The following is a 25,027-nucleotide window of genomic DNA, read 5'->3' as shown; positions in this document are numbered from 1 at the left end:
GAAACCTCAGAGATCTCAGACATGGGGAAAAAGGGACAGATCTGCGTTACGGGCCACAGCAAGCCTGCGCACTGAAGCGGTGATTTATCTTCATGCCAACAGAAGATACGCCCCTGGGACGAGCATGGACACAGCGGGAGAAAAACAGGGCTTCTTCCCTCAGGATCCCATACGTATCAAAACACCTCTCCAGCCTTCCCCTTTTCTCAGCTTTACTCCATTAGCCGACTGGAGCGCGTGGAAACCGCCTTAAACAGGAAATAAACGTGCAAGAAAAGACAGCCAGGGGAAAGGAGGGGAAACTCGCTGGAAAGCCAGGAGAAAGACATTCAAAGAAATTGTACCTCTCCCGCACGCAGCCGGTCAGAAGCCATGGCCGTGCCGTTTCTCTGTTCTGTGCCTATGAATTTCAATTCGCCCCCCCCCACAGGGACTCCCCTGTGTACCTCAGCCAGGACCGCCGGCCTCGAGCCGGGTTCGGATTTCCCGCGGTACACGGCTGGCACGTGCCCCCCTCCCCCTCGTCCCCCCGCCACCCCCCCCCCCCCCCCCAGCACGTCAGCGCGGGATCAGCACCCCGGACAGCAGCGTCTGCCGATGCGCAGAAGCGCCGCGGATCCCTTTCACACCGGAGGACAGAGAGGCTGAGAGGCGCACAACAAAAAGCCACCATCGCCGAACCCGAGGAAAAAGCAGGAGGAGATAAACCACAGCGCACTGCCTCTCGGCATCTCCGATTGTTTCATTTAGCATGCCATACCGGAAGGAGAAGCCATATTCGTCCGTTCTCAAAGTCATCCATTTCAATAAGGGAACGCTGGTATTCTTGATAGCATCATCCGTATCACTGTTGTTATTTTCTTAATCGTCATCATTAGACAAAACCCGTATCTGCGGCTGCTCGCTCCTCGCATGCACCCCTGATGTAGAAGAACGGCTTGTATTTTATTTCTGGGGGGTGGGAGGGGGGGCGCAGCACCTTCGCGGTCCGCGCTGCGCGGATCACTGACTAGACAGGAGGGATGGAACCGCGGTGGAAAACGGATCAGTGTTGTTGTGCTCGTTTGCGCCGTCGTATCAGATCCGATTTACAATGCAGACACGTTGGACTGTGAATCCGCTCTCGGCGGGGCTCGGAGGTGAAGTGCGCGGGACGGATTTGAAGACATCACCCCGAAAATTGCAGAAATAATCATTCGAATATTTTTTTTTTTAAAAAAAGGATCCAAGATGATCTGAGACACCGGAATGGTGCCGAGGGACAAACAAAAAAGAGACGATTTGAATCGCGTTTAATTCAATTTCGCCTCCCAGCTGTTTTTCTCCCCCTGAGGATTATAATATTGGATATTGGAAGCGACACTCCGATATGGCTTTGTGGATCTTTGGCTTATAACGCGGGGCTCTATTTTGTGTTTCTTTTCAAGTGCATTTCAGTTTCTCTCTCTTTCAGTCGCAGGGCATGTCCGATGCAAACCCAGGCAATATATCTTTAGAGGGGGGAGGGAGAATCTGTCGCCGAGCCGCATTTCCTGAACCAGCGCTCAGCTCCGATCCCTCCGACTGGCGGCTCTTGACGCCGTGGACGCGGGCTCCCCCGGCCGCGCACGGCTGCTCGGTATAAGGGTGTATCAGCCTCCCCCCCCAAAACCATCCGAGACACGCGGGGCTGCCGGTCCGCACGCAGGAGGAGGGCTCGCCGCCTCCCCGGCTTCCATCCGCATTGGTGATGATCCGCGTGTCTCCGGGCACGGAGGGGACCGGGCGAAGACGCCCTCGCGGACAGACCCGCACATGGGAATGTCGATATAATACTCGGCGGCCACGCGTTCTGTCGCCACGCTAGTCCGCTGTCACGGCGGTGTCAGCGTGCTGAGGCGTTTTGCCCAGTTTACTCGATAGAGTGCCCCCACCCCCCACCCCCTAGATATCGACTTTTCCTCTTTCAGCCATAGTCTTGCATCTGATTAAATCATCATAATAATAATCACAATATACAATCTGGGTTTGCAAAAGCCGTAGCTGGCATTCACGGGATTCTCATTTCCTTCATCGTCATCCATATCATAGTTTATTTCGCCCCGTGGCCTCATCCACACATGTTAAATGATGTTTAAGTATCGGATCCGCATGTTTTTCAACGAGCTCAAAGTCCTGGTTCTGATGCGGTCCGGTTCTCGACGGGCCGAGCCAGACATAGACGCGGACAGGCGGAGCAGCATGCGAGCTCTCGGGGTCGGGGGCTGCGGGTGGCCGCCCTTCGCCGACTGCTCTTCCCGGGACGATGAGGAGGAGTACTACGGCACCGACCCCCGCCCCCGGAGCCTGGCTTTCGAGGAGAAGGACGGCAGGCTTCAGGCCGGCCTGGACGGCGTGTCGCTGTCCAGCAGCACGGAGAGCGGGATGCGGACGCCGCAGTGCCGGATCTGCTTTCAGGGACCCGAGCAGGTGAGCGGGAGCGTCTCGGCGGGATCGCGGCGGTGGGGACGTCTCTCCCCGCGCACACTCGCGCCGCGCGGCTGTCTGTGTTCGCGTGCGCGCCCACTTGGTGAACGAGCAGGCCGGCCAGGGGAGTTCGCGGGGCCCCCTGACACCTGGGGGGGCTGGTGGTGCTGTCCGGCCTTCGGGTTTCCTTTCTGCGGGGTGGTTGTTGTGCTCGCCAGCGCGCCTCTCTCCCCGCGTGTGTTCGCGTCCGTGCACAGGCGGTGCTTTTTGTGCTCTGGGGGGAAAAAAAAGACCCTTTCCCGTCCTCTTCACTTGTGCTCCCTCGTTCTCGCCGTGCGGGTCCTGTGGAACCCTGACGCCGTGTTCTCCCGTGGGTCGGCGCTCGAGTTCCTCCCGCTGGCTTGAGCCTGTCCGCGGCGGGACTCGTGCACGAGCGGCCAGCGGCGCTGTAGTCAACATCTGGCGGCGGACCTCCTCGCGTTCCCCTCCCCTCCCCTCCCCCCGCCGCTCCTCCTCCGCTCCCGTCCTCCCGCATGCCTTTCTCCTTTCGCCTCCCTACTCCCGCCCTCCTGCCGGGGAGGGGGGTCGGGGGGGGGTCTTGGCCGGCTCTGTTAGTTCGCCGCCGATTGCAGGCGGGACACTGTCAGTCAGCCGCGCTCCCTGATTTGCGCGGGAAGGAAGGTGCTGCTGTGTGTGAGAGAGTTCTGAGCGCTCAGATGAATCAATACAGGACAAGAAGAAACAGGCGGCTGCTCCCCTGGGCGTCATTAGCGTGCTGGCAGACAAACTGTGACGGGTCATTGTGCACACCCAGGACAGGAGGTCCGCAGGACCTGAGCTCAGCAGCTCAGGTGCCGAACGCAGCCACCCAGCACAGGGTGCTGGACAGGACCGGCCCGTCTGTGTCTGATCAGACATGCGGTGAGCCAGGAGGATCCTGCTGCACATTCACTGACAAATGACAACCAGCAGGCTGCATGTTACCCGCTGAGCCATTCATTCTCCTGGGAGGTGCAGCAGGTACCACCCGGCCCAATCCAATCGTACACGCTCACGCTGGTACCGGTGTGAGTGCAAACACAGCGGGTGCAGACCCACCAGGTAGGGCCCGGGCAGCGTGTCTCACGGAGTCAGGGGGCACCCCAAGCCTGTTTCACCCTACGGTACAGGAGCCTTGATTAGGGAGAGTGCTTGATGGAAGAGGCGGAGCAGGTTCCTGCCGAGCCCGGGCTGACCCAGGCCGTCCCCGACTGACCCGAGCTATGAAGTGGCACTGGCTGTCTTGCACACGACGGGCTGTTTGGAGGAAATGGTGTTTTGCATGGGCGGCGCCGCGGCGCAGTGGCTGGCATTGCCACCTCGCAGCGCTGGCGCCCTGGGTTCAACCATGGACCCGGGGTGCTGTCTGCGTGGAGTTTGAATGTTCTCCTTGTGTTCACACCGGTTTCCCCTGGGTCCTCCGATTTCCTCCCACAGTCATACTGGTAGGTTAACTGGCTTCTGGGAGGATTGGCCCTGGTGTGAGTGTGCGCGTGTGTTTCACTGACGTCCCATCCACGGTGTACCCTGCCTTGCACCTGTTGCTTTCAGGGATAAGCCCAGGCTCCCCTCCAGCCTGAAGTGGAATAAGCTGTTAGAAAATGGATGGATAGTGTGTAGTTTTGTGGCGGTTAACAGCCCTGCTCGCAGAGACTCACAATCTCAGAGGGCTTTTATAGGTCATGCTTAAGTCAGGACCTCATAAAAACAAGGAGCAATTTCATTTTGAACAGCTAAGGTGGAGATTCGTTCACTTAAGCCCTGCGGAGGTCAGCTGGAGTGCACTGCCAATCAGCATGCCCACAACCCTCCAGGTATCACAGCAGAGTGCTCCTATCGCATGAGTCAGCCTGTATCCTTGCTGCTCATGCACTGGTCCAGCCCTACAGGCTGCCGGCAGTGTTCTGCGTGTTGTATATTTATTTTTCTGTGAGGTACTGTGAGGGAGGCTTCACTGAGCCTCCCTGCTGATGGCCCTACTGCAGGAATCTTGTTGCCTGCACCTGTTGCAGGAGACTTGCTGCCAGTGTCTGTTGTAAGAGACCTGCTGCCAGTGCTTGCTGCAGGAGACTTGCTGCCAGTGCCTGTTGCAGGAGATTTGTTGCCAGTGCCTACTGCAGGAGACATGCTGCCTGCACCTGCTGCAGGAAACGTACTGCCAGTGCCTGCTGCAGGAGACTTGCTTCCAGTGTCTGCTTCAGGACACTTGCTGCCAGTGTCTGCTGCAGGAGACCTGCTGCCAGTGCCTGTTGCAGGAGATTTTTTGCCAGTGTCTGCTGCAGGAGACTTGCTGCCTGCGCCTGCTGCAGGAGCCTTGCTGCCTGCACGTACTGTGGGAGACGTACTGCCAGTGCCTGCTGCAGGAGACTTGCTGCCAGTGTCTGCTGTAAGAGACCTGCTGCCAGTGCCTGTTACAGGAGACTTGCTGCATGTGCTCGTTTGTTGTCTCTGATCCACTAGTGTGGAAATCACCTGCAGCCCCACTGAGAGAACAGCCTGCCCTTATTCCTGCCCAACCATGCTCAGCTTGCTCACAGAGTGACTTCTAGAATTATTTGTGTCACAAAAGATTTTGCTCAAGTTTTTTATTTCAAATTGATGTGAATCAGTCTGTCAGTCAGACAATAGTGAGCAGGCATGTCAGTCAGCATCAGTTAGTTTGTCAGCCAGTCTGTTAGTAAGTCAGTCCGTCAGTCCATCAGTCAGTCACTGTGTCAGTCTGTCACTGCATCAGTCTGTCAGTCCATGAGTTAGTCACAGTGTGAATCTGTCACTCTCTCAGTGAGTCACATTGTCAGTCTGTCATTCCGTCAGTCTGTCTGTGAGTCAGTCAGTCACTGTGTCAGGTTGTCAGTCTGTCTGTAAGTCACAGTGTCAGTCTGTAATTCCGTCAGTCCGTCTGTGAGTCAGTCGGTCACTGTGTCAGGTTGTCAGTCTGTCAGTAAGTCACAGTGTCAGTCTGTCATTCCGTCAGTCTGTCTGTGAGTCAATCAGTTGCTGTGTCAGGCAGGCTGTCCGTCAGTATGTGTGTGAGTCAGTCAGCATCAGTCCGTTAGTTCAGTCAGTCAGTGAGTCAGTCAATCACTGTCCGTCAGTATGTCAGTCTCTGAGTCAGTGTGCCAGTCACATTTTCCTTAAGGTGTCGTATCAGACGGTCGGTGTGTCGGTCAGTCCAGTTTAGGCACTTAGTCAGTACTGTCATTTAATTGAAATCCTGTCTTTCATAGACATGCCATTGTCTCCCGCTGAGAAGAAGCCCTGTTATTTACGCCAATAGAAGATGAGAGAGGCTGTGGGAGGGTCTTTGTTTAGCAGCCAAGCTTTTAAACAACAGATGTTGTGGAACCAGAGCTCCAAGAGTGGGTTGGTTCACCTTGGGCAGGAGTTAATTGATGCTGTTTTTCCTGCTAATTAGTATTGCTGTTAACGGTGTCGAGCACAGGGAGCGCCCAGCCAACAGCGACCTTTCTGCCACTGAGAGGAGAAGTCTGAGCTCTCAGCATGGGCCCTCTCTGAACACCCACCGTGTGACTGCCTGAGCGCCTGGGTTTAGAGTGAGGACAGCCTCACCACAGGAAGGCAGTACCTGATCGGAGTGCTCATCGCAGGCTCATGCGCTGAGATCAGTGTCTGTCCTCTCCCCTTCTTTCTGTTAACACAGTGGAAGTGAGGGGGCGGGGTGCCCCAACGGCAGCCTGTCCTGTACGCAGTCCTCACGGTCCCCTCAAAAGCATACACTCTTAAAGGAGTCGAACCTTTAGGGTTCAAATATGAACTTTATCTATTAAAGTGGTCCATTGCAAGATTGTATTTTGCAAAGAGTTCCTTATGGAACCTTAGCTGGCAAAAATGGAGTTCATAATAGAACTTAATTATCCATTAATCAAAGTAAAGTTCCTTTGGGAACTTTTTTCTGAGATGCAACACAACTGTACAAGCAAATGAAGATGGTAGGAACCACTGTTAAGAGCCGCTGAGCAGGCTGAAGAGCTTTAATTAAAATCAGTGTTTCACCGTCCCCAACATACAGTAAGAATATAAAGTCTGCAGAAGAGAAGAGCCCTCCAGCACACTGCAGGTCCAGTATTTAGTTGCTGGTAGCTAATCGCTCCAGCTGTTGCTTGGAGGTCCTGGGGATCCACTCTGACAGCATGGCGGAGTGTCTTGTGGCAGACTGTCACTACCCTTTGGGTGAAAATGCTCCACCTGCTTTCACGCCTAAACGCCCTTCCTTGGAATTTTAAAGTAGTCCATTGTGTCCACTCACACTACACTACACTTCAGGACTCTGAACGCTTGTCGCAAGGCGCCTCGGAGTCTCTTCGGTATAGAACCAAACTGAGCCAGTTTCCTTCACCTGCCTAGGTGAGACACCCCTCTTCAGAACAGGAATTATTCTGGCTGGACTAATGCATGTGTAGAACTTCAGCAATTGATACAAATCTTCAGTGAGTCAGTTTGGGTCTAATTGCTCTTTTTTTTTCCAGAATCTGTGGCTTTTAATTATTTGTTTGTTTTTTTTTATTTAAAAGGCTGGCTACAGCCTGTATCTGCAGTTTCAATAAGCAGGCCAGTTTCTCTTTGGCATACAGCTTTAGGCTGTGCACTAGAGTCCTGTAGACCTGGGCTCAAATCCTGCCCATGGGCTGGGAACAGCATTATTTGTTTAGCAATTACAGGCTCTGCTGCTCTTTTCCCCTCTGTGACTCATTAAACGGCTAAATGCAGGTCTGGGAGAATTCAGTTATCTCCAGCTCTTGCGGTCTTTAGGGGTCAAAGCGATGTGCCGGGGTTTCGGATGGAGCCTGGAACTGAGCTGAAAAGGAGCCCCTCCATCCCCAACCCACACTGTCCTCTCCTTCCTGCTGCTGCTGGCCCTGCTGGTGGATCAGCCGGCTGCACCTCTCCCAGTCTCAGAGCAGCTTCGCAGCCTTCTGGAGAGAGAGAAAGTGGGGGAGGGGAGCGAGACAGGGAGAGAGACAAAGAGAGGGGGCGAGAAAATGAAAGAGAGACAGGGAGCCTGATGGTTTCAACAAAGAGAACCAGGGAGAAAAAGACGAGAGACAGAGAAAGAACATTTTTTTTTCTCGTGAAAGGCTGCAGTGCTCTCCAAGTCTAGGACACATCTGTTTGAGCAGCCCAGGTTGCTATTAGAGTGTGTTTCTGCACTCCTTCAGCTCTTCCATAGTGTGTGAACTCACAGGGCACAGAGCGGGGCTGGACAGACAAAGGACACAGAGCAGAGCTGGACAGACATCACAGGACACAGAGCAGAGCTGGACAGACACCACAGGACACACAGGACACAGAGCAGAGCTGGACAGACACCACAGGACACACAGGACACAGAGCAGAGCTGGACAGACACCACTGGACACACAGGACACAGAGCAGAGCTGGACAGACAGACAGCAAAGGACACATAGCAGAGCTGGACAGACACCACAGGACACACAGGACACAGAGCAGAGCTGGACAGACATCACAGGACACACAGCAGGGCTGGACAGACACCACAGGACACACAGGACACAGAGCAGAGCTGGACAGACACCACAGGACACACAGGACACAGAGCAGAGCTGGACAGACACCACAGGACACACAGGACACAGAGCAGAGCTGGACAGACAGACAGCAAAGGACACATAGCAGAGCTGGACAGACACCACAGGACACACAGGACACAGAGCAGAGCTGGACAGACACCACAGGACACACAGGACACAGAGCAGAGCTGGACAGACATCACAGGACGCACAGCAGGGCTGGACAGACACCACAGGGCACAGAGCAGAGCTGGACAGACACCACAGGGCACAGAGCAGAGCTGGACAGACACAGGACACAGAGCGGATGTCAAGGTATTTTACCTGAGATGTAGCTGCTGTGAGCTGTAAGGCGTTACGGTTCGGGCTGACGGTCACAGTTCGGATTCCTGGTGTTGATGATGATGTTGCTGTGTGCTGCCTGTCAGCCTTGGTGGATGGATGCTTTCACAGTGTTTATCTCTTCTGTAGGGTGTGAAGCGTATCCTGCAGCTTTGCAGCTCAACAGGTGCCTGCGTTTTCTCTCTGCTTGTGGCCCAATTACTTCCACAAACACAATTACTTGCCTTGTCAGGAGGCATAAAATATTAATGATAATTAGAAACTTGTCAAGTGAGTCAGTTTATTAAGTAGATGGGCTATTGATTCCTCTTGACACAGTGAGCTAGAGAGAGTGAGGCTGTGACACTCTGAGATGGAGTCACTGAGGCTGTGAGAGAGACTGAGGCAGTTGGCAGACACTGGCACTGAGGCAGACTGAGGCAGCTGGCAGACACTGAGGCACTGAGGCAGACTGAGGCAGGTGGCAGTGACTGAGGCACTGAGGCAGACTGAGGCAGCAGGCAGTGACTGAGGCTGTGAGAGAGACTGAGGCAGCTGGCAGACACTGAGGCACTGAGGCAGACTGAGGCAGCTGGCAGTGACTGAGGCACTGAGGCAGACTGAGGCAGCAGGCAGTGACTGAGGCTGTGAGAGAGACTGAGGCAGCTGGCAGACACTGAGGCACTGAGGCAGACGGCAGTGACTGAGGCTGTGAGAGAGACCGAGGCAGCTGGCAGTGACTGACGCACTGAGAGAGACTGAAATGGCTGGCAAACTGAGGCACTGAGGCAGACTGAGGCGGCGGTTTACAGTACTGACCCGTGACAAGGCCCGTAGCCCGCCCCAGGGGTGAGAGCAACTCTTAATGAGTTCCAGTGGGGGGCTGACAGATTACCCAGGTCAGAGGTCAGGCCGAACTCTCAACGAAGAGCGCTTGCTGGCTTCAGGCATGCTGGGAGATTGACTCTGCGGGTAGGTGCGTTAGTGCGCGTGGCGAGACATCGAACTGCTTGACAAAAGCGCAAGAGTGAGAAACGTTTGTTTGAAACCAAACCACGGAGCACACAGTACACGGAGGCACTGAGGCAGACTGAGGCAGCAGGCAGTGACTGAGGCTGTGAGAGAGACTGAGGCAGCTGGCAGACACTGAGGCACTGAGGCAGACTGAGGCAGCTGGCAGTGACTGAGGCACTGAGGCAGACTGAGGCAGCAGGCAGTGACTGAGGCTGTGAGAGAGACTGAGGCAGCTGGCAGACACTGAGGCACTGAGGCAGACGGCAGTGACTGAGGCTGTGAGAGAGACCGAGGCAGCTGGCAGTGACTGACGCACTGAGAGAGACTGAAATGGCTGGCAAACTGAGGCACTGAGGCAGACTGAGGCGGCTGGCAGACACTGAGGCTGTTTCTAGCTTTTGTTCCATCTTGAGAGTCTGAGTTAAGTGTCCTGATCTATTTTTGCTCTTGCACACGTGTTGGCTCATGTAATAAGTGGCCGAGCTGAGGGAAACCAGTGGGTTTACAGTACTGACCCGTGACAAGGCCCGTAGCCCGCCCCAGGGGTGAGAGCAACTCTTAATGAGTTCCAGTGGGGGGCTGACAGATTACCCAGGTCAGAGGTCAGGCCGAACTCTCAACGAAGAGCGCTTGCTGGCTTCAGGCATGCTGGGAGATTGACTCTGCGGGTAGGTGCGTTAGTGCGCGTGGCGAGACATCGAACTGCTTGACAAAAGCGCAAGAGTGAGAAACGTTTGTTTGAAACCAAAGCACGGAGCACACAGTACACGGAGCAGACGATGGAGCTGTACGAGCCTCATGTCGGTGCTGGATTTAAACATCTCCACACCATGCGCGGCGCCTCGGCTGCTCGCTCCGATAATCACAGTCGCCCACGCGGCCCTCTCCGTCTCTCTCGGCGGGCGGCAGTCTGCGCAGGGGCCAGGCATCGTAATAAAGAAGCAGGACCAGGAGCCCCACGTGGGGTCAGAGAGAGTGTGTAGGTTTGAACAGGGGAGCCAGTTTTTTTTCATAAAGAGCAGTGATTGCTCTGAACACATCTCCCAGCTGTACAGCGAATTGAATTCCCCATGTCCCTGTGTCCTTCCTGCTCCGCGCCAGGCACACAGTTGTGATGTGATTCCACTAAGCTTGCCCACCCTTCCCTCTGATAGCTGGTACCACAGTGCCATTATCCCGGGGGGCTTTTAAGAAACTTCGCCGATGCCTCCTTCCTGCACCAAGATGCAGCTGCCTACCCCTCTCCCCTCAACTCGGTGGACCAGAACAAAGTTTTACTGCAGGACCCTATCGCTCGCCTACGCCCCAGATCCCCCTTCTCCTGCGCTCGTCTGAGCTCGAAAGAAACCCGAGGAGAGGAGCGAAGCGAGAGAAAGTAGGTCAGGGAGCTGGTGCGCTCCGCCACAGACGCCCATTCCTGTCTGCGCACATCTGGGCACCCGGCTGCGCATCTGGCTGCGCAGGAAAGGCAGATCTCGCAGCCGATGCGCAGACACGCCGGACAGGTCCTCCCCTTCTTCTCACACCCTCACTTCTTCTCGCTGACCGTCGTCTGCAGGAGTACGGTATTCTCTCCCTCTCTCCCGCAGGGGGAGCTGTGGAGCCTGTGCTCTTCCGGCGATGTAAATACAGCAGCGGCGTTGTGCTCTGTCTCTCCCACAGGGGGAGCTGTTGAGCCCGTGCCGGTGTGACGGCTCGGTCCGCTGTACCCACCAGCCCTGCCTGATTCGCTGGATCAGCGAGCGGGGATCCTGGAGCTGTGAGCTCTGCTACTTCAAATACCAGGTCCTGGCCATCAGCACCAAGAATCCCCTGCAGGTAAAGCCCTCTGCTGCTCTCTCCGGGGGGCTTCGGCGGATGCACAGGAATTGCCTCGGAGGGTGGGCCGGGGGAGGGTAGCGTCTGTTGGGTTTAAGCCAGGAACCTCCTGGTGACAAGACCTGCACCCGGACCACCAGAGCTCCGAGTATCCCGGTGTGTTCCGCTCGGAAGCAGAAGCTGTCTTGATCTAAAAACAGGGCTTTTCTTCTTGTTTACACAAGAAAAGCACAGAAAATAAACAGAATGGAAACAGCATGGAATAAAATATATATATCGTTTTAGATATATACATTTGCTGAAACATACTCCAGGTTTGGAGAATCAGGCTGGAGTTTTTCCAGCTGGGACAAAAGGTGTAGCAGGCGCCTTGCCTGGGGGGCTACATGCCAAGCTGTGACCCCACTCAGGTTCCTCATTAAGCAGCTGTCTGTTGTCTCTCACCCTCCCTCTCTTGCTCTGTTTCTCTCTGCGCCAGTGGCAGGCGATCTCGCTGACAGTGATTGAGAAGGTGCAGATTGCGGCCATCATCCTGGGCTCCCTGTTCCTCATTGCCAGCATCTCCTGGCTCATCTGGTCGTCCCTCAGCCCCTCTGCAAAGTGGCAGCGTCAGGACCTGCTCTTCCAGATCTGCTACGGCATGTATGGCTTCATGGACATCGTCTGCATAGGTGAGGAAACACTGTCTGCTCTGTGCTAAGTTACACTGAACTGCACTACACTACACTGAAAAATACTGCACTGAACTGCACTGCACTGAATAGCATTACACTGAACTGCACTGGGCTACACTGCACTGAATAACACAGCACTGAACTGTACTGAATAACACAGCACTGAACTGAATAATACTGCACTGAACTGTACTGCACTGAATAACAGCACTGAACTGAATACTGCACTGAACTGAAATGAATAATACTGCACTGAATAATACTGCACTGAACTGCACCACATTGAATAACACTGCAATGAATAACATTATACTGAACTGCACTGGCCTACACTTCACTGAATAACACAGCACTGAACTGTACTGAATAAAACCACTGAACTGAATAATACTGCACTGAACTGAAATAAATAATACTGTTCTGACTGTCCTGCACTGAATAATACTGCAATGAACTGAACTGAATAATATTGCACTGAACTGCACTGCATTGAATAACACTGCACTGCACTGAACTGAATAATACTGCACTGAACTGAACTGAATAAGACAGCACTGAACTGCACTGCACAGAATAAGACAGCACTGAACTTAATTGAATAACACTGCACTGAATAACATTGCACTGAACTACACTACATTGAATATCACTGCACTGAATTGCAGTGCACTGGGCTACACTGCACTGAATAACACTGCACTGAACTGGACTACATTGCACTAAATAATACTGCACTGAGGTGCCCTCCACGGGGCTACACTGTACTGAATAATACTGTACTGGGCTACACTGCACTGAACTGAATACACTGTACCAAACAGCACTGGACTACACAAAAAAACACTGAACTGTACTGCACTGAATTACACTGTACTGAATAACACTGTACTCATTAACACTGAACTTTACTGCACTAAATATCACTGTACTCATTAACACTGTACTGTACTGAACTGCACTGCACTCGACTCTACTGCACAGAAAGACATTGGATTGTAATTGAGCACAGATTCTCCTTTACAATGCTTACCTGGATACCCATTTATTGGACTGAATAACAGTGTACCAAACTGCACTGCCCTAGACTACACTGTACTGTACTGAACTGGACTATACAGTACTGAACTGCACTGGACTGCCCTAGATTACACTATACAGTACTGTACTAGACCACACTGTACAGAACTGCACTGCCCTAGACTACACTGTACTGAACAGAACTGATCTGGACCACACTGTACTGGACAGCGCTGACCTAGTCTACACTGTACTGAACAGAACTGAACTGGACCACACTGTACTGAACAGTACTACCCTAGACTACACTGTACTGAACAGAACTGATCTGGACCACACTGTACTGGACAGCGCTGACCTAGTCTACACTGTACTGAACAGAACTGAACTGGACCACACTGTACTGAACAGTACTACCCTAGACTACACTGTACTGAACAGAACTGAACTGAACCACACTGTACTGGACAACGCTACCCTAAACTACACTGTACTGAACAGTACTGCCCTAGACTTCACTGTACTGAACTGCACTGCCCTAGACTACACTACACTGAACTGAACTGTACTGCCCTAGCCCACATTGTACTGAACAGTGGTGCCCTAGACTACATTGTACTGTACTGAACTGAACTATACTGTACTGCACTGCCCTAGACTACACTGTACTGAACAGTACTGCCCTAGACTACACTTTACTGAACTGCACTGTCCTAGACTACACTGCACTGAACTGTACTGTACTGTACTGCACTGCCCTAGACCACACTGTACTGAACAGTACTGCCCTAGACTACACTGTACTGAACAGAACTGATCTGGACCACACTGTACTGGACAGCGCTGACCTAGTCTACACTGTACTGAACAGAACTGAACTGGACCACACTGTACTGAACAGTACTGCCCTAGACTACACTGTACTGAACTGAACTATACTGTACTGTACTGCACTGCCCTAGACCACACTGTACTGAACAGTGGTGCCCTACACTACATTGTACTGTACTGAACTGGACTATACTGTACTGAACAGCACTGCACTGGGCTACCCTACGCTGAGCCACTCTCAGCTACATCCTGGTATAACAAGACTCGGGGTCTCAGCCTCACTGCCCCTCTCCCCCTGCGTGTGCCTCTGCAGGCCTGATCATCCACGAGGGCTCCTCGGTCTACCGCATCTTCAAGCGCTGGCAGGCCGTCAACCAGCAGTGGAAGGTGCTGAACTACGAGAAATCCAAGGACCTGGGAGAGCCCATCGGCACGGCCGGCAAGGCCGGGGGCCGGGGGTCACGGACCAGCCCGCACGCCTCGGCCGGCGCGGAGCGCGGGGGGAGGCGGGGCCAGCGCGTTAGGACTATTCTGCACCACCACTGCGGCTACACCATCCTGCACATCCTCAGCCAGCTGAGGCCCAGCGACCACCGGATCGGCGCCACGGCCAACCGCGAGGTCGTCATGCGGGTCACCACCGTATGAGGCCTGCGGGGGGGGGGGGCGCAGGAGCAGCAGCGGGCGGACTGGCGGACCCGCAGGCGCCCACCCCCGAGCGGGGGCGCCGGGCGGCTGGCGGGACCCCCTCCTGACGCTCGGCTCTGCCGGTTCGGCGCCCGAGGAGGAAAGGCCAAAACTTTTCCAGCTCCACAGGCGTCAGCGCTCCCGGAGGAGGGGGGAGCAGGCGGCGGCCCCCCGCCCCACCCCCTGACAAGATTCACGCAGAGCATCGCCATTCTTTTCTATGAGTTCCATGCTTTTCTTTCTTTTTTTTTTTAAAAAAAGGGTTTTAATTTTATAAGGGATTCTTTCGACGAAATAAACATTCACGGGCCCTCCCTCTTCTCCGGCCCCCCCCCAGCGCGGCCCCCGGGCCCCGGGCTGGAGTCCGCGAGACGGACGGACACACAGGCAGGCGGCGCAGGGCCTTCAGTCGACGAGCGGGGACCGCTTCTGCCCTCCACAGAGAGGGGGACAGGGGGGACACGTGGGGCGGGGAGGGGGGGGATTGGGGTGCAATAAAATATTCAAAGAAAAACGCTGAATAATAACGGATAATAATTTTACAAACGGACACATTGTCCCGGCAATAAAGAAACCTGTACATTTCACAGTGAATCTCCACCCTGAGTCTACAGCCTCTTTCTCCTCTCCTCCCCCGTCTGTCCCAGCTCTCTCTCTCTCTCTCTCTCCCTCCCTCGCCCGCCCTCCTCCTCTCCCCTCGCTCTCTGTCTCCCTCCTTTCCTGCCCTGAGGTCTTCCACAGCACCGACGTGTTTTTTGGATACATTTTTAAAACCCCACAGATTTTGAGGGCTGAAAGTGGGAAAAGGAGGGAGTCGGATCCACAGGGGATGGGAGCGCTGAGGAAAGTGTTGCTGGAGGACCCACAGGGGGCGCTCTTCCCTATGGACCAGAATTTCCAGCCAATGTCCTAAGGTGGTGTATCAGTGGTGTATCAAGAGGCTCCCCATCTGTACATGTCCTTTGGGATGAAACACTGACTATAAATGCAAGGAGTTGTTTATTGTTATTATAATTAATGTTTCTGTTTCGGTGCTAGTAAATGTAATGTTGCTCTTTTCAACCCTTTACTTAAGTCAATTGAGGACAGGTTCTCCTGTATAATGCTGACCCGGATACCCATTTATACAGCAGAACTCTTACTGGGCCAGATGAGGGATTGGCCTTACTCAAGGGTACACCCACAGCAGCATCGCCCCAAGCTTTCTAGTTGAGGGTTCAGAGCCCCAAACATTACTCTGCCCAATTCTGAAGGAGAGGTTAGGTAGCGGTCTGGTTAGGTCAAACACCTGGAATGTGAATGAGTCTCCTGAACTGAAATTGGAAAACTCAATCCAGGAGGTTCCTTTTGCATCAGGCCCTGTTAATATTCCTGCTGAAGAAGCTTTGTGCCTTTCGGTTAGATCCGGGTTTAGACACCAGCGCACCAGTGGTCTGCAGGTTGTAGTACAGCACGATGGCCACAGGGGGGCAGTGCAACAACAAAAATGAAAATCTTAAAAATTGCTTGAATTTAGTGCGGAATATCTTAAAACTGCGTGGAAATTAATAGCTCAGATTAATGGTTTTGGTAACCAATGGGAACTCAACCAAAAAGGAAATCAGAAGGCAACGAAGTCACAAAGACAAACCACAGGTCTAGGGTAATTAATAATAATAATTGCTTACAATTATATACCGCTTTTCTGGACACTCCACTCAAAGCGCTTTACAGGTAATGGGGACTCTCCTCCACCACCAATGTGCAGCCCCACCTGGATGATGCGATGGCAGCCATAGTGCGCCAGAACACTCCCCACACATCAGCTATTAGTGAAGAGGAGAACAGAGAAATGAAGCCAATTCATAGATGGGGATTATTAGGAGGCTATGATTGTTAAGGGCCAATGGGAAATGTGGCTAGGGGTTACACCCCTACTCTTTTCGAGAAGCACCCTAAGATTTTTAATGACCACAGAGAGTCAGGACCTCGGTTTTACGTCTCATCCAAAGTTTACAGTATAGTGTCCCCGTCACTATACTGGGGTATTAGGACCCACATGGACCGCAGGGTGAGCGCCCCCTGCTGGCCCCACTAACACCTCTTCCAGCAGCAGCCTTAGTTTTTCCCAGGAGGTCTCCCATCCAGGTACTGAGCAGGCTCACACCTGCTGAGCGTCAGGGCGCTGCCAGGTGTGAGCTGCAGAGAGATATGGCTGCTGGTAGTAGTCAGGCTAGTCCTGACCATCCCTCTGCATCATGTATCAGTTCCGAGATGATTTTGGCTTTTTAAATCTTATAAAAAGCAGCAATCAAAAATCTACGACAGACCACCTGCCATGAACAGGTCAGCAGTCTGTGGCACAAACAGATTGCACATCTTTGACCTACTGTTTTTCCTCACAAAAAGTGAGGGGCGAGTTGTACAACCAGGAGGTGGCGCCAGAGAGCAGCACAGCTCCTTGTCCTCTGTCTTCCCAGGACAGTGCTGTTCAGGTGCATCGGTCTGATGCCTCTGCAAATGATCTGGTGTGCAGACGTGCACCTGGACCAGCACACTGTAAAAGCAAACTGTGAATGACAGGCTGCCTTTGAAGCCTAGGAACCAATTGTGCATAGCGACAATACTCCACACGCCACACTGGCAGTGAAATGAATAGTGAGGGGTGTCTGGTCTGTCCCACCTGGCGCTCAGTCAGAGTTGATGGTGTTGACTTGAACAGGCTTTTTATTGAGACGTGCTTCTTGTTCCCACGGTCCGACACAGAAGGTCCCGTTACAGGTTACACGGCGTACTGAGGGGCGCAGGCACGCAGGGAGGGTCTCGGCCTTGAGCGCCAGCTCTGAGCACACATGACCCCCCTGTCCCACAGCGCAGCCGAGCCCAGTGTCAACACACTTTAGACTTTGGGCCACAAATAGCAGCTGGGCTGACATCTGCCTGCTAAAAATAACTCCCCACCTGCGGCCGGCGCCACCCCTCTCTCCGATTCCCGAGCGCGGAGAACACAGGGAGCGCCTGACCCGCAGGCTGCTCCCCTCTTAACCATGAGGACGGGACAAACCCGAGGGGACATCTGGCCCAGCTATTTCCTCGACGCGTCCCGGGAGTCTGCTTCTGGGTTAAGCAAGCCCCCAGCCCTCACCTGGCCTGTCCGGTCCCAGAATCCAGACTAGACAGAGCCGTCCCACCCAGGTACCAGGCGGACACCCTGGCTGAAGGGATCAAGCCTCCGTCTCAACCTGTTCTCACTTGAAACAGTCATTCCAAAGGGCAACATGGTCTGACTCAGCCAGTGGTGCTCTGGGACCAATTAAAAGCATTGCTTTAGATGATGATCTGATTACTGTTGCAAGTAGAAACAGAGTCTAGTAGGTAGAAACAGAGAAACTGGCAGTAACAGGTAATTTATTGGAATAATCTGTCATTCATATAAAAATAGACTTTGCTTAAATTAAACCAGAACCTGTATAACAGTCAGTGGTGTCTTTGGATGGGACAGTCAACCCAGGACACACTGTATGAGGCTGTGAGAGGGAAGAGGCTGCCCTCTTCTTTCCTTCTCACCCTGTCCCTGAGCCCAGGACTCTGGCTGAAAGTGGGATTGTGCTGCCAGTATTCCTGAGGGAAAGCTGAGAAAATCTGGGAAATGACGGACTAGAGCTCTAAACTCACTTCAAACTCACCTAGACCTTCAAGAAGGGTGGAGCAGTGGCTCTGTGGCTAAGGATCTGTGCCTGTGGCTGGAAGGTTGCCGGCAGAGGAATCCTACTCCATTGGGCTCTTGAGCAAAGCCCTTAACCCCAGCTGCTCCAGGGGTGCTGTACACTGACTGACCCTGCGCTCTGACCCCAAGCTTCTCTCCCCGTCTGTGTGTCTCATGGAAAGCAAGTTGGGGTATGCGAAAATATGAATTCCTAAATGAAAGAAATTGTATATGGCTAATAAATTGATTGTATCTTAAGAACTGACTCAGCATGATAATCAAGAGCACCAGATTAACACGTTTACTGGTTCTGTAGAACTTCATTAATTTTTAAAATCTAAATGTATAAATCGCATAGACGGACCCTGACAGAGCAGGCTGCTGCCTGAACAACTGGTCTGACATCTCACTGATGCCGATAGTTGAGCTGTTGGATCCAGGGTTAATAAACCTCGCTTTAATCGCGTGATTTGAGAGATTTTCTCATTCAGTCTTTCCCGCATTAAATTAGCCTTCTCGTATTAAAAAAAAATAGTAATCACACACACAAAATCAGGAATACAACTACATCACCGCTATATTATCACGCTGTAGCAAGACAATTTGACTTGTACATTTTCAAGTCCATGCCTCAGGATTCGCCACAGCTGGGTGGCGGAGGTTGATGACGTCGAATATTTGCGACGAGCAGCTCAAGTAAACTCGTACAGCGTGGAACAGCAGATTTAGAATAGTACCGCGGAGCGGAGTAAACTGTACTAGTTTCTACTACTGTTTTGTGTTCATTCAAACGTTTCTAGATTGTTCAATCGCAAGATGGCATCGTCACTGCCGCAGAAGCGCTATTATAGGCAGAGAGCGCACTCTAATCCAATGGCGGACCACACGTTCGATTAGTGAGTACTGTTAGGTTGTCTGTGTGTGTCTGGAGTAGCACGTTCACTTTTTTCTGTTCCAGTGCTGTGAATGAATACCACTACCAATCCTCTGCACAACCCTTTACTTTAAAAGACTTTTTAGAACAAATGAAAATGAGAATTAATTACCTGGCCAACAGGCTGCACCATAGTAGCACAGATGAATCTCTGAGGTGAAAGGGAAAAAAGAGCGATACAATGTCAATAAAAGGACGGATCTGTGTTATTAAGTGCAAGTGTTGGGTAGAACCGGTTTAACCACAACTGAAAACGTTCAGAATGGCGTAAGAGGGTCTATAGTTCAAGATGTCAAGTCCGGACTTCTGAGCTGGCGTGTGCCTGGAGGAACGTGCGAACAAGAATACTCGCAATAGCTTGTGATTTTTTATGGGTTTTGATAGTAAATGCAATATCCAGCTTGAAGCCTTTATATCTCTATTCTATAACCTGAACTTACATTAAGCAAAAATCCTGATAAGTAAATTGATAGGGTGCGTTGGTTCTTTTTTGAACCACGTAAAGTTAAAGCTTTATTTTAGACACCACTGGCGGAAGTTTGCAGTAACAAAGCTGCAGATCTTCAGTTTCTGATAATTAAATAGGTGCAGCTGAGTATAAGATGTTGTCTTCAGCATAGTGGGAGATGTAAGAGCTCGAGAGTGGGATTGTTAATGTTGAAGGAGAAAAACAGGGACAAGGACAACACAGTCTACAGATTTGTAAATTATTCTGGAACCATGTTCTGAATAACTTGGGAGTTCGTATCCAGGCCAGCACTACCCAGCATTTTTGGCAGAACTGAGTGAGTGAGCCACAGTATCAGCATCCTTCAGTGAATCTCAAACCACAGCTGCAAATACATTCTCAGCCATGGTGTAACATATCCATTCATCATACCTTACTGTTGCCAGTTTTGTCCTGATCTTAGAAGGAGTGAGGCAACAGGGTTACAAGTCTGTAGTAGTCTGGGTCTTGGAAAACCCCTTTGAAAATAGGTCCAACAATGTTCAGTTCGGGCAACTCAGTCTGCTGGGTTTCCTACTGTTTTTAAAAGCGACGTTGTGTGTGATACATAGTGTCTTTGCATAAGTCAAGTATCATGCAGTTACTCCAGCCAACATCCCCTACCTCTCCCTCCTTCTTGCCCCATTCCTCTCATTCTCCACCTCCCTGTCCCTCCCTCTTTTTTTTCAGCCCAGTGTGCCCAGACAAGATGGACTGGTCTGAGCTCTACCCAGACTTTTTCAGCCCGCCATCCCAGTCAGATCGCCATGACGACGAGGCGGACCAATCAGAGAAGAGGAGAGAGGAGGCACGGGTGGAGTTTGCCGACATTGGGTGTGGATACGGAGGGCTTCTGGGTAAGGCCTACAAATGAGGACTCTTTAGTCCTATAAGGTGCTGTTGTTGCCATGCATCCGTCCTCAGTGTCAGGCTCTGTGTAAACCTGTTACACACTGCAGCCACCTTCGCACATCAGAACGCAAAAATGGCTGAGAAGGACGTGCTGTCATGCGTCTTAGCTCTCTCTCTCACGGTTACTTTCCCCCTTTTTCAATCTGGCAGCTAAGAAGTCAGCTACAAGGGAGAGCTATCGGTAACCCCAGTTAGGCAGTCATGGAGGACTAGAGGTGTCTGTGCCCACAAAGGAGCACTATAGCCGAGCATCTGTCTGTGTGCAGAGGGTCTGTATGACCAATATCTTTCTCTGTCTGTCCGCAGTGGAGCTCGCTCTGCTGTTCCCTCAGAAGCTGATCCTGGGTCTGGAGATCCGGGTTAAGGTGTCAGATTATGTGCGGGACCGGATCCAAAGCCTGCGGGCTGCCCATCCGGGCCAGTACCAGAACATTGCCTGTCTCCGCAGCAACGCCATGAAATATCTGCCGAACTTCTTCACCAAAGGCCAGGTCAGCAGGGCTCACCCTATGGGCCTGTCAGCCTCCTCTTTGTTCCTTACCTGCCTGTCAGTAGTAGTAACTGGTCTGCCAGCCTCTTCAAGCTGAGGCACCAGCTCTGCGTCCTGGCAGCTGCTGCCAGCCTGAGGCTGAGTAACAAGCGTTTAGTTGTAGTCGCTGGCCTGCGCTGGAGAATAACCCTCCTGCCTCTCCATCTCACGCAGCTCAGCAAGATGTTCTTCCTGTTCCCGGACCCCCACTTCAAGAAGACGAAACACAAGTGGAGAATCATCAGTCCCACGCTGCTGGCAGAGTACGCCTACACACTGAGAGTGGGGGTGAGGAGGGGGGGTGTGCCGCCACGGTGAAAGAGGGGGTCAGGAGGAGGAGGGCCCTGTTGGTACTGAGAGCAGGGGTGAGGAAGGGGAGTGATTCTTCGAGTGGGGGTGAGGAGGAGGAGGGCCCTGTTGGTACTGAGAGCAGGGGTGAGGAAGGGGAGTGATTCTTCGAGTGGGGGTGAGGAGGAGGAGGGCCCTGTTGGTACTGAGAGCAGGGGTGAGGAAGGGGAGTGATTCTTCGAGTGGGGGTGAGGAGGAGGAGGGCCCTGTTGGTACTGAGAGCAGGGGTGAGGAAGGGGAATGATTCTTCGAGTGGGGGTGAGGAGGAGGAGGGCCCTGTCACACTGAGAGCAGGGGTGAGGAAGGGGAATGATTCTTGAGTGGGGGTGAGGAGGAGGAGGGCCCTGTTGGTACTGAGAGCAGGGGTGAGGAAGGGGAGTGATTCTTCGAGTGGGGGTGAGGAGGAGGAGGGCCCTGTCACACTGAGAGCAGGGGTGAGGAAGGGGAGTGATTCTTCGAGTGGGGGTGAGGAGGAGGAGGGCCCTGTCACACTGAGAGCAGGGGTGAGGAAGGGGACTTTCAAGGCTAGCAACACAAACTGCGGTCATGGTGCTGTCGAGCTCAGGCCGGCAGCCCTGGCTGGATTGAGGAGAGCTCCTACAGCCGCCCCGGGAAGCCAGCTGGATTTATCCTTTGATCTAGCACCAAAAGGAATTACACTGCTAGCCAGAAATGAACCTGAAACCGTCTCTTTCTGCTGCTTCCAACAAAATTCGTGCCAAGGTTTTACTTTTATCTGATGGAATGAAATGATGACATTATTTTAATTATTAATTTGGCTTCCAACATGATCCACTGTAACTACCAGCAAATGACGTAATGCCTCAGAATGGCTGTGAGATGATAGAAGTTCACACAGTTGATTTCTGCCTACCGTAGAAAATAAATCAAGTTGGATTTACGAAACTTTATTTGCTGCTGTGCTTTGGTCTTTTGCATTAAGCACCACGCGCAGTCAGAGGCTGGAGAATGAGTCTCAGACCACCTGACGGCGCCATCTCTTATGTGACTGAAATAATTCTCGGTACATCTCAGTTGGAGTCGAAGGGCTGGCCGTGCAGGAACTTTGTGTGATGGACACATCTGATAACCTGCACGTCATCCACTCCCCCCTCCAGTCCTAGACTGAGAAGAGCACCTCCTGCTGGGCCTTCCAGTAATAATAATATTAATAACAATTGCTTACACTTATTAGCGCTTTTCTGGACACTCCACTCAAAGCGCTTTACAGGTAATGGGGACTCCCCTCCACCACCACCAGTGTGCAGCCCCACCTGGATGATGTGACAGCAGCCATAGTGCGCCAGAACACTCACCACACACCAGCTCTCAGTGGGGAGGAGAACAAAGTGATGAAGCCAGTTCAGAGATGATACATGCTGTACTGTTGTGGTCTGCAGGGCCTGGTGTATACGATCACAGACGTGGAGGATGTGCACCTTTGGATGGTGAAGCACTTCACGGAGCACCCGCTGTTCGAGCATGTCACCCCAGAGGAGCTGGTGAGTGCGCCCACACACTTAGAGTGGGGGTGAGGAGGGGGAGTGCTCTGACAGTCCTGGAGTGGGGGTGAGGAGGGGGAGTGCTCTGACAGTCCTGGAGTGGGGGTGAGGAGGGGGAGTGCTCTGACAGTCCTGGAGTGGGGGTGAGGAGGGGGAGTGCTCTGACAGTCCTGGAGTGGGGGTGAGGAGGGGGAGTGCTTTGACAGTCCTGGAGTGGGGGTGAGGAGGGGGAGTGCTCTGACAGTCCTGGAGTGGGGGTGAGGAGGGGGAGTGCTCTGACAGTCCTGGAGTGGGGGTGAGGAGGGGGAGTGCTTTGACAGTCCTGGAGTGGGGGTGAGGAGGGGGAGTGCTCTCGGCTGGTCGCGGAGGCTTGCACTGTGTCTCTGCGGCGCCTAGTGCTGAACAGTCATGTAAGAGTTTCTGGGGGTCCCTGTTGACCGGGTGGGGGCAGAAAGAAGAGTGTGGAGGTCTCCTTCCTGTCACCCCGCCGGGATCGCAGCCGTAGTCCCCTCACACAGCAGCTGATCCGTGTTCAGGCTCTGCCACTCCTGCTTAAACCAGCTGCTGGCACCCTGGCTGGTGTGGAATATGTTCCTGTCCTGAAATCTACACCGAGGTGCAAGTTAAGTAATGTTAGTCTTCACTCCATAAGCCTCATAGAAGAGCCCGGCCACTAGTGAAAATCTGGACAGGATCAGACTGCCGTGCATTGGGAGTTTCACTGCTATCCCTGTCTCTGTGGTGGAGGGTCAAACAGCCGTGTGTACTGAGATGTTGCTTTTGAGATGATAGTCTGAGAGCATGCAAAGTTTGTTACTGTCTGAGAGCGTACAAAGTTTGTTACACAAAGAGTAGTCAAACATGGCCAAACTTAGCTTCTGATCCTTGACCCTGGGACCCTTGCCTTCTCTGGGCCAGGGTGTTTTTTGGCTCTCAGACTGTTTTTGTTGTTGCAGGTTGATGACGTCATCATTGATCGCCTGGGTACCTGTACAGAGGAGGGGAAGAAGGTCCAGCGAAATGGTGGGAAAAACTACATGGCCGTCTTCCGCAGAACGGAGGACTCGGAGACGCATCGAGCAGCTGATCTGCTGACCCGTTCCCAGTCTGCAGGAAAGCATAAATCTACGGAAAACTGAGCCTCGGGAAACTCAGAAGTATGGAAGTTTGAAATGAGATATCTGACATCAGAGTCTAAAACTGTCAACCCGAGAGTTCATTTATCTACATTCTTTGGTGTTATTTTTTTACTGTCATTTTTTAACGTGCTGGTTCACTGATGGGACTTCATCTGCAGCTCTGCGTTGAGTCAGTGGAGGTGAGCACACACACCCCTCCTCCGGGGGCAAGTTGACACCGACCTGGGGTCACACAGGAGAAAAGGATTCCCCCACTTTCATGTGGTGGGGAGATAGGGGGCTCACTGGTGTCACTACAAAAAGTGTCATTTACAATTAAAATCTAGTGATTTATGCCAGATTCATTCCGAATAATTACCCCCAACCTCTTCCCCCAATCAATTACCTTATTGTCCATGCAAGGGGTTTCTTGGGACATGCAGTGCTGAGTTTATTTAGGTTGCTAGGGTCCTTAATGCACAATGTCACCTCAGATTTTTAGGCGCTGCGGCATGAGACTTCAGCCCCAGGTTCTAGCAGTGCGCTGGGACAGTGCTACAACACTGCTGCACGAGAGATTCTCAGGCCCTGGAGTTGACTTCACTGTGTACAACTTAAGCAGTAACTGTGATTTTTTTTTGCTGAATAAATAATGACAATTATTATGAAAAAGAACTGGTAAGGACTCGACCCATCTTGATTGTCCGTCATTGTTTGTCATGGAACCCTTTTCCAGACTACCCAACTCTTTGTGTGAAAGACTGTCTCCTGTTCTTACTCGTGAATTAATTCCCTTTGACTTTCCAGTTTAATTGCCTTTTAGTTTCCAGTTCTGATTCCTTTTCCTTGTTTCAGTGCTAACTGTGGTAGTCACCTTTGTTCTAGCTTGATGAGATTAGTGTGTCTGTATGTGACAGTTGCCTCAGACCAGTACTCATGCCTGTGTCATTTCCCTGAGCTCTTTCCAAGGTTCTAACACTGCGCCAGTTGCATGGTGTCCAAAACAGAACTCTGCTCGAAATGAGGCAGTGTGATGTGAGAAAGTCCCAAACGTAGGTGCTTTTCTTCTGCAGCCTTACCAGATCTCGGCTGGGTGTGTTTCAGATGGGTGCGTGGT

General features: G+C 52.5%; 2 protein-coding genes across 2 annotated transcripts; both read left to right on the top strand.

Moving 5' to 3' along the window:
- Window positions 1–570: 570 nt before the first annotated feature.
- On the top strand, window positions 571–14,995 carry marchf9 (membrane-associated ring finger (C3HC4) 9). Its single transcript, XM_069198753.1, has 4 exons — window positions 571–2,448; window positions 11,031–11,186; window positions 11,665–11,857; window positions 14,022–14,995. The coding sequence occupies exons 1-4, from the start codon at window positions 2,107–2,109 to the stop codon at window positions 14,354–14,356; spliced, it is 1,026 nt and encodes a 341-aa protein (XP_069054854.1). The 5' UTR covers window positions 571–2,106; the 3' UTR covers window positions 14,357–14,995.
- Window positions 14,996–18,740: 3,745 nt separating this feature from the next.
- On the top strand, window positions 18,741–24,585 carry mettl1 (methyltransferase 1, tRNA methylguanosine). The gene is made up of 6 exons (XM_069198864.1): window positions 18,741–18,976; window positions 20,192–20,358; window positions 20,720–20,904; window positions 21,117–21,230; window positions 22,691–22,792; window positions 23,749–24,585. The coding sequence occupies exons 1-6, from the start codon at window positions 18,897–18,899 to the stop codon at window positions 23,929–23,931; spliced, it is 831 nt and encodes a 276-aa protein (XP_069054965.1). The 5' UTR covers window positions 18,741–18,896; the 3' UTR covers window positions 23,932–24,585.
- Window positions 24,586–25,027: the final 442 nt, after the last annotated feature.

This window comes from Lepisosteus oculatus, chromosome 1 (assembly GCF_040954835.1).
Source record: "Lepisosteus oculatus isolate fLepOcu1 chromosome 1, fLepOcu1.hap2, whole genome shotgun sequence".
Taxonomy (NCBI): domain Eukaryota; kingdom Metazoa; phylum Chordata; class Actinopteri; order Semionotiformes; family Lepisosteidae; genus Lepisosteus; species Lepisosteus oculatus.
This window is presented reverse-complemented; position numbering and strand designations above follow the sequence as displayed.

Coding starts and splice junctions, on each gene's coding strand:
- marchf9 (XM_069198753.1), top strand. CDS start 2,107: ATGATGTTTAAGTATCGGATCCGCATGTTTTTCAACGAGCTCAAAGTC. Junction 2,449..11,030: donor GCTTTCAGGGACCCGAGCAG/GTGAGCGGGAGC, acceptor TCTCTCCCACAG/GGGGAGCTGTTGAGCCCGTG. Junction 11,858..14,021: donor CATGGACATCGTCTGCATAG/GTGAGGAAACAC, acceptor GTGCCTCTGCAG/GCCTGATCATCCACGAGGGC.
- mettl1 (XM_069198864.1), top strand. CDS start 18,897: ATGGCATCGTCACTGCCGCAGAAGCGCTATTATAGGCAGAGAGCGCAC. Junction 20,359..20,719: donor TGGATACGGAGGGCTTCTGG/GTAAGGCCTACA, acceptor GTCTGTCCGCAG/TGGAGCTCGCTCTGCTGTTC. Junction 22,793..23,748: donor ATGTCACCCCAGAGGAGCTG/GTGAGTGCGCCC, acceptor TTGTTGTTGCAG/GTTGATGACGTCATCATTGA.